General features: G+C 45.6%; 1 protein-coding gene across 1 annotated transcript in view; it reads left to right on the top strand.

Annotated features, from left to right (window-relative positions):
- Positions 1-4,038: 4,038 nt before the first annotated feature.
- Positions 4,039-9,222, top strand: part of GPR39 (G protein-coupled receptor 39) — a 191,003-nt gene continuing 185,819 nt past the window's right edge. The window contains exon 1 of the mRNA XM_081814575.1: positions 4,039-5,260. Coding sequence (XP_081670701.1) covers positions 4,405-5,260 — 856 coding nt within the window. The 5' untranslated portion in view covers positions 4,039-4,404. The remainder of the gene's footprint in view (positions 5,261-9,222) is intronic.

Genomic DNA, 9,222 nt, shown 5'->3' with positions numbered 1-9,222 from the left:
TTTCTTTATAGATTCTGGGATTTATGTCATAAGATTAAAATCCAATTTAGTTTTTAAAATTCTCTAGTGCTTTATTCTATCATTTAATGATTTCCTTAATGATTAAAATCCAAAGACTTGAATCTTTGAGCCAACTGGAATTTCTATTATAATAAAGTGTGGAGGTAGGTATCCAACTTTCTTTCTTTCTTTTTCAAGATGGCTAACCTATTATCCCAGTAACAGTTATTGAACAATCCATCTTTCCCTATTGATTTTAAATGTCACCATTATCATATACAAAATTCCTGTATTTGTTTTTTTCTTGGACTGTCTCTTGTTTCATTATCTGTTTATAGTATCACTGTTCCATAGAAATATGTCAGCCACAGATGCAAGTCAAATATAATTAAAAATATCCTAGTATCCACATTAAAAAAGTAAAAAAAAAGGATATGAAATTATTTTTAATAATATATTTTATTTAATCCACTATAGTCATTGTATCTCTTCAACATGAAATCAATATATAAAAACAAATTTACATTCTTTTTCTCATATAAGGTCTTCGATATGTGGTGTGTATTTTATGCTTACAACACATCTCAGTTGGGACTAGCCATATTTCAAGTATAACTAGCAATGTGTGGTTAGTGGCTACCATATTAGACAGCTGAAGTCACTATTTTTGTTAAGCTCTGTGGCTAATTTAGTTCTACTTGTAAGGGATGGCCCTTCGAGGCTTGTTTCAGTGAGGTGTCTTCACTCATTGGTTGCAACCTCAGCATCTTCTAGCTCTGTGTGACTTTGGGATTTGTTTGGCTTACTGATAAGCAGTATTTTTGCGTTTAATATTCTTTACATATTTTGCAATTTTGGTTTGGGTTTTATCTCCGACCAACAATTGTTTCAAAGATTTTTTAAAATTCTGAGATGGTGGAGTTTTGGAGTTTTAGCTTTCAGTTTTCTGGTTCTATTATTACTTCTTAGTTACGTTGCATTATAAATAAAGTTGTCTGTGCTATACTTTTGAAAATTATTGAAGTTTTCTTGTAGCTTAGAATAGTCCCTGTGATTATACCATTAACCTTTGTAAACAAGGTGTTAATTTTTAGAGTATAAATTATTGATTGAGTAAATGTTAACAGTTTGAGCATCTGAAATAATTTAAATTTATAAAAATACAATATATATGTATGCATAAGTGTGCATGCGTGTGTGTGTGTGTGTGTGTGTTTACTTTGGGTGCTAGTGTAATGTTTCATTTTAAAAATGAGATTTAATGCCAAAAAAAATGTGAAAGTCACTAGCCTACATGACCTCAAAGGCCACCTAGAATGTGTGAAATGTGAGTATAAATTTCTGAAGACCCTAGAGTGGGTCTTCAGAGGAGAGATGATATCAAAGTGTACCTAAAGGATTCTTTTGTCTCACTTTCCATTCCTTTTCTTTTTTTTTCTCTCTACAGTATGCTAATAAAAAAAGTCTAGATTACACAGACCCAGGCCAGGTGTTACACCAATCTGTTATCAACAAGTGAGAGCACATCAAACAGTTTTTAACTGGTCTTAGGAAGAGCAAAGGTGAAATGAAAATTTAATTCTCCTGGACCTTGGTTCAAAATGCATGTTTCCATCTGCATTGTAAGGAACAAATTTTAATTAGCTTGATTCTCACTGTTTGACCATGCATTTGTAATCTTTGTTCACATTTTGGTAACGAAAATTTTGATGAAAGAAATTAGACAAATAATGGAAATCTTGTCTGAGCAGAACAAATTGCAATTATCGAAGATGTTGCAGGATGACTGGCATGCTGCAGCTGGGGAGAGAAGAAAAAAAAAATCCTTTCCCTAACATGCCCCTGTCCAGCCTGGCACAGCCTCATGCTGCACACACAGAGAGCATTTCAGAGTGGAAAGAGCTTTAGTGCCAGGCAGACCTGAGTTCAAATCCTGCCTCTGACCCTTTCTGGCTGGTCACTTAATCCCCCGATCCTCAATCATTTCGTCTGCAAACAAGATAGTAATATCCTCCTTCTAGCCTCATGAGGATTGAAAGAAATGGATTATGTGAAAATGCCTGGCACACTGAATACTTGTGAGCTTCCCAGCTTGTTTTCTATTGAGAAGAACGAAGTGGGCAGGGCTGGGGATGAGTATATACGCTGCTGCTGCTGGTGGGAAGGTTCTTCCTAGAACTTCTTCTCAGGCTCTCTGAGATAGCAAACAACCAGCACCTTGTGCAAAGCAGGCCATTCAGGACTCTGATGTGCAGTTATGAAAACCCCAAGAGTCCACACTTACCCCGTGCATTCTGTGGGACAGCTTTAAGGCCATGGAGGTCATTTAGCTAAGCACCGTGCACTAATAAGGAAATGAGTTATGAGTTTCCTAGCCAGCAACTAGGTCAAATAGCACACATGGAGGGTTGGTTTGGCAAAACATACTATTGAGGGAGCTGTGGAGAGGTGTCAGAGAAGGAGAAGAGAGAGTTCTTGGCTTTGGAGTTTGTAATTTAATGCAGAGAGCACAAATAGAGAAAATAACCATAGCTGGGTATGCTGTTCATTGTAAAGATCCAGTGGCCATACAGCCCCCCCCCTTTTTTTTTTCCCCTAAACAGTGTCAAAATCAAATATGCCCTAAGGTCCTCAGACCATGTGTCCAGGTTTGGTTCAGAAAATACAATCCTGTATCTCTATGCGTATCATTCAGGACTCATTTCTATAGCACCTGTGGTGATCCCAGAATTCTCTCCCTGTTAGGAGAGTGGATTTAGGGTTTGATAGATCTGGGCTAATTTTCTGGTTCCTCGCTGACTCTTTTATGGTCTTGGTGAAGCACCTATCCTCTGGACACCTCAGTTTCTTCACCTTTTAAACTATCACATCACAGGGTGGTTGCTGTGATATTTTAAGGATGGCTTTTAGCACAGGACCTCAGCTAGACCCTTAGGGTGGACACATAAAGGGGATCTATTTTCTTCCTTCAAGGTGGTGGTTTTCCACCTGGGGAGATTTTGTTCCCCCAAAAGACATTTGGGATGCCTGGAGGAATTTTTGGCCATCACTGTTGGGGGGCGGGCAGAGGGGGAAGGGCTTATAGGTGCTGACCACCCCACAGTGCATAGGATAGCCTTCTGCTCCGTCTCCATTACCTATGATTTTGGAATTAGATGCTGAAATGGGCCCATTAGAGGTTTTCCTCTCTCTGAAGAGAGGGAAAATGTCCTGATCCTTAATGCCATTTTTATGCTGTGTCCCTGTTGGGATGGCCTTGATGTCCTGGTTGCAGCTCGCTGGGAAAGGACACGTCTCCCATGAGGGGCAACCTGGAGGAGTGTGACATCCTTATCCATTCACTCGTCCCCAGTAAAACACTCCCCTTGTTCGCTGTAGGGAGAAGGGCCTGAGCCAAAGAGCGCAACGGAGAGGAGAGAGCCGCTCCACTCCTGTCCCTCCCCAGCAAGGCAGGCTTTGGAGAAAGGCAGGGCTTTTATGGGGCTGCTATTAGCTTGCTTGGGGCTGACTTCGTGAGGCAGCGCACAGCCCAGCGGCTTACTGGGAACACCCCGATTGTCGGAAGGCAGGACACCAAGGAGGCGAGCGCTTGCTGGCTCCCCCAGGGCGGCGGGACGAACTGGCTGGCCGCGGAGACTGGCACCCAGGTTCAGCGGCCCCAAGCTGACAGTGGCATGGCCTTTGAGGGGACAGCTGGGCAGGGGAGGACAAGTTCGCCTTTCCCAGTCTCGGCCCTGGAGTGCATGCAAGTCGGGGAGCGCACTCCAGCTTCCTCCTGGCCGAGCCACCCCGGAATGCGCGTGGGGGCAGGCGGTCACCGCTGGATCGGCTGTGGCCGCGTAGGCGGCGGGGGAGGTGGGGCCACCACTTGCCCGGTGCTCCGGAGTCAAGATCTGATTTCCGGACCGTGCCTGCGTGCTGAGTCAAACCCGGCGGCTGGCCTGATGATTAATGATTAATCTCTGACCCCTCGGCCCCGAGCAGCGGCGCAGCAGGAGGGTGGGTAGGGGCCGGCGAATGGCAGGCAGCCGGGAAGGGGGCGGAGGGCTGCCCGGGAGGGCGCGCTGGGGGCGGGGAGAAGAAGGGCCGGTGCTAGGCTGCAGGAGTCACTCCCCGCGCGCGCGGAGATTAGAACCTCCTTCCTCCACTCTCTCCCCGCCTCACTCATACTCACACACCCCAAACTCCACCCCCAGGCACCTCCCTGGCCCCTGCTAGGTTGGGCTACTCGAGGAAGTTTCCGAAAGCACCAGGAATACTAAGTTACTTTTTCCAGGTGATTGCTTGTGAGACCGCGCTGGGCCCACCTTGGTGAGTTGCAGCCCAGAACTCTGGGCTCTGCTGGGAGGAGGAGGACGGGAAGTTGAAAAGGTCTTTGGACTTGGTGGCGTGGCTTTCATCCTCATGGCTTCACACCAGGGCCCCAGCGGTGAGTGCTCCCATATCATCGATCACACCCATGTCCCCGAGTTCGAGGTGGCCACCTGGATCAAAATCACCCTCACCTTGGTGTACCTGGCCATCTTCGTGGTGGGCATTCTGGGGAACAGTGTCACCATTTGGGTCACCCAGGTGCTGCAGAAGAAAGGCTACTTGCAGAAGGAGGTGACGGATCACATGGTGAGCCTGGCTTGCTCGGACATCTTGGTCTTCCTCATCGGCATGCCCATGCAGTTCTACAGCATCATCTGGAACCCCCTGACCATGCCCAGCCATGCCCTGTCCTGTAAGATTCATACTTTCCTCTTTGAGGCCTGCAGCTATGCCACGCTCCTGCACGTGCTGACGCTCAGCTTTGAGCGCTATGTCGCCATCTGCCACCCCTTCAGGTATAAGGCCATGTCGGGGCCCTGCCAGGTGAAGCTACTGATTGGCTTCGTCTGGGTCACCTCCACCCTGGTGGCGTTGCCTTTGCTTTTTGCCAAAGGAGTTGAGTACCCCCTGGTGAAGGTGCCCAATCACCCGGGCCTCTCCTGCAACCACTCCCGCACTCGCCACCACGAGCAACCGGAGACCTCCAACATGTCCATCTGTACCAACCTTTCCAGCCGCTGGACGGTCTTCCAGTCCAGCATCTTCAGCGCCTTCATCATCTACCTCTTGGTCCTGGTCTCCGTGGCCTTCATGTGCTGGAGCATGATGCAGGTGCTCATGAGGAGCGGCCAGGGCACGCTGGCCAGGAAGGGACAGCCGGCGCAGCTGCAGAAGTCGGAGAGCGAGGAGAGCAGGACAGCCAGGAGGCAGACCATTATCTTCCTGAGTGAGTCCTGGGTGGAGGGCAACCTGGGAGGTGGCTTCCCCCTCCCCCACCCCGCCACTGCCTGTGCCCCTCCAAAGCACAAGTCTTGCCCTGAAGGTGTACACTTCCCCTTGCTGAGACTGAAGAGACACCGATCTGAACCTCTGAATGTTTCTTTTCTCTGTTTTGGGAACTTGGGTTACAGTGGAAAGAGCACTAGACCAGGAGTCAGCGTCTGGGTACATTCCAGAACAGCCGCTCTATGACTCTGGCAAGTCACAAAATATCTTGAGTAAAACGGAGTTAAATATTCTGAGAAATGTGAGGGTCAAATTAGGTAACGGGGGAGAGGTGAAAGTCCTTTGAGAAGGACCAAGTTCTGTGGAGATGAAAGGGAGCATTCTTCTCCAGCCCGTCGTTGCCCTGGAGAACCTTCCTCAGGCATTTCAATTTTGTTCCCATTTTTCTCCTCCTTGGGAGAAGCGAGGCTGTCAGGAACATACACTCTCCAGGCTGCCGCTACACTCCCCCGGGAGTGACCTACCCAAGTCCTAAGAAACTGGAGCTCTCAGACACGCACTCCTCAGGGTAGAGCTTGAGTTTCTGCTGCAGTGGTTCTGTTCCTTATCAGAACAGAGAAACATGGCAGGGACTGCCGGCCTGTTTGTCTGATCCAGAAAATCTGGTGTCCCAGATTCCTGGGACTTGATTGATCATCCAGAATACTCAATTCTATGCAGACAAAGCTGTTTGTTTTCCAAACTTTCATTGTGGTGCAAATATTTAAAGTTGGGGCCCTTCTATGTGTCAGGGAGGAAGGAGCCCACAGTCCACAGGGCCCTTTCCATTGTGGCATCAGGAAAAGGAATAAATCACGTTGCTGTTTGTTTTGGTGTGGGAAACCTGAGTAACAGGTTTCAGGGCCAGGGGGTTGACATGAGAGAAAATTTGAAGGCCCTTGAAGAGGGATGGAAAGAACCTGGTCCTGTCCCAGCCCTGCCCCTGGCTTCTGCTGTGTCCGTACAGCTGACTTGACCTTTCTGGGTCAGTGTGAAATGAGAAGAGAGAGTTTGCAATTTCTGGATGCCTACTCGGCATCAGGGGCTGTGCTAGGTGGTTTATATTTCCATTTTATAGAGGAGGAATTTGAGGCTTAGAGGCGAGAAGATCTAGTTCAAATAAGTACAGCTCCCACATTTTGACCTCAATTCTCAGGGCCAGGCGATGAGAGGCTCCCGGTGGCTCGCACAGGCTCATGTTGAAGGGAAAATGAAACAAAACGGGACTTTGACAAGGAAAGTGCTACCTCGATTAGGCTGGTGGTGTTGCTGTGTCCTAGGGCCAGTTTTTGTGGAAGTTGGAGTAAGGAGTCTGTAGCAGGTGTCGACATCTGGGGGACTTGGGAAGGGCACCCAACCCACGCCCTGCTGCCCAGAGTAGTCCAGGAAGGAGTGGAGAGTAGATTGGCTTGAACATTCATTGAAAAGCTAGTTCCCTCTTCCCCTCCATATACGCTTAGGCATATCTTAAACTTTTAGCAGTGATTGATGTTAGTGTGAATGAATCCCTCCTCCCTCCCCCTGCCCTTTTTTTTTTTTTTTTTGAGTACAGTGTACTCTCTCCCACTCTAATTTAGTAATTAAGGTTTCATTTGACTAAGGAAAAATAATTGATTTACCTTTGTTCTCTGTAGGACCAATCTCTGTAGTTTTTTAATTATTATTATCATTGTTTCTCTGGATAGTGGGTATTTTTTTTTTTTTTTTTTGTATTTCCCCCCGTGGGTATTGTTCCAGGTCGCAGTCAGTCTTCATTTTGTAGCATCAAATTGGAATGCCACAGACTTTTACTTAGAGATGAATAGGACCTTGGGGATCATCTCATCCAGTTAGCAATTGCCTGGAATGAGTTTGTTCTCCCTGCTGCTCTCATTCTTTCCTTTTAGTTCTCTCCTTCTTTCTTATAACAACTATGTATTAATCGCCCAGGCATAAAAAAATTGTTGACTGGCAATCAGGTGCTCAATGTGCTATAATGTCTTGGGGGAATTTACCATTTGTATTTTAGCTCATTTCCTCTGCAGTGGGTTTTCAAAGCAGTTCTTGCAAATGTCCCCCTCTCCCAATGAATTTCAAAGAGCTTTTAAAAATAGGAACCTCACTAATTAACTCAAGTTAGGAAATAAATTAATGGAGTGAAGAGGAAGAAATCATGGCCTACCTCCATCAGATTAATACAATGCAATTTACTTGCTGGGTTTCATAAAACTTGGGCTTTGGGGCATTTTTAACCCAGAACAACTGAATATATAAGTTGTTTACAAATCACTGAATTTAGTATAGTGGTTTAGCTGTCTTTTTAGCATTTCAGTTAACAGATGTATCAAATTAAAACAAATATTTGCTCCTTTCAAACATATTTTGCATTTAATGTGAAATGTAAATGACGACATAGCACAAGATGTCTTTGGAGCTCTTGAGGCAATAAAAAAACAATTAAGGATTTTCCCCCCTCATTGTTAAAAATGCTAACTTCTGCACAACAGAAGCAAAATTCATAAATCTACCCAAGATGAGGGAGTCTCTGTAGAAAATATTAATTTTCCTTTCTGCATCTTTTGCTATTGTGCCTCAGTCTGGTCAAGGTGCTGGGCTGGGTGGATCGTGAAAACAAATTGGGAAATCAGGGAGAGAAAGAGAGGCGGGGACGCCTCCTGGCTCTCAAGCAGTTTGCAGGAAAAACAACAATAATGTAAAAGTGCATATTCTGGGAAACGTGAGTGTCTCTTGCCTCTCATCAGCTCAGTGAGAAACTGGTACCAGGCTTATTTCCTTTTGCAAGGTTACGGCTAATATGGCCCCGGTAATACTTGCCTGATGCCAAATAGAGGAACCGCTGCATTTGGCTCTTTATTCCTTGGATGTTAAGGATATGCAACATGAGCCTTCCTTTCCAGAGGTTTTCCCAGACCTTCCTTTTATCTTTCTGACCCTCACTTGGAGTTATTCACATTTCATGTGGCATCTGGGTCCTTGGACTCCCAGGTTTGTGTCTGTTGCATACCTGACCTGCTGTCAAACGTCACCCTACTCAAAGTGGAACAACGGAGAAGTTTAAAAGAAGTGTAGTTATATATATATATTTTTTAAGATTTTATTTATTTGTCAGAAAGAGAGAGAGCACAAGCAGGGGGAGCAGCAGGCAGAGGGAGAAGTAGGCTCTCTGCTGAGCAAGGAGCCAGATGCGGGACTCCATCCCAGGATACTGGGATCATGACCCGAGCTGAAGGCAGATGCTCCACCAACCGAGCCACCCAGGTATCCCTAAATTACTTTTTTTTTAAATTTTATTTTATTATGTTATGTTAATCACCATACATTCCATCATTAGTTTTTGATGTAGTGATCCATGATTCATTGTTTGCGTATAATACCCAGTGCTCCATTCAATACGTGCCCTCCTTAATACCCATCACCAGCCTAACCCATCCCCCTCTCCCCTCTAGAACCCCCAGTTTGTTTCTCAGAGTCCATAGTCTCTCATGGTTTGTCTCCCCCTCCGATTTCCCCCCCTTCATTTTTTCCTTCCTACTATCTTCTTTTTTTTTTTCACATATAATGTATTATTTGTATCAGGGGTACAGGTCTGTGATTCATCAGTCTTACACAGTTTACAGCGCTCACCATAGCACATACCCTCCCCAGTGTCTATCACCCAGCCACCCCATCCCTCCCACCCCCCACCACTCCAGCAACCCTCAGTTTGTTTCCTGAGATTAAGAATTCCTCATATCAGTGAGATCATATGATACATGTCTTTCTCTGATTGACTTATTTCACAGCATAATACCCTCCAGTTCCATCCACGTCATTGCAAAGGGCAAGATTTCGGTTGTTTTTTTTTTTTTTTTGATGGCTGCATAATATTCCATTATATATATATACCACATCTTCTTTATCCATTCATCTGTTGATGGACATCTT

This window comes from Leptonychotes weddellii, chromosome 3 (assembly GCF_054177405.1).
Source record: "Leptonychotes weddellii isolate Sample4059 chromosome 3, ASM5417740v2, whole genome shotgun sequence".
Classification (NCBI taxonomy): domain Eukaryota; kingdom Metazoa; phylum Chordata; class Mammalia; order Carnivora; family Phocidae; genus Leptonychotes; species Leptonychotes weddellii.
The sequence above is the reverse complement of the archived record's forward strand: the minus strand, read 5'-3'. Positions and strand labels throughout refer to the sequence as shown.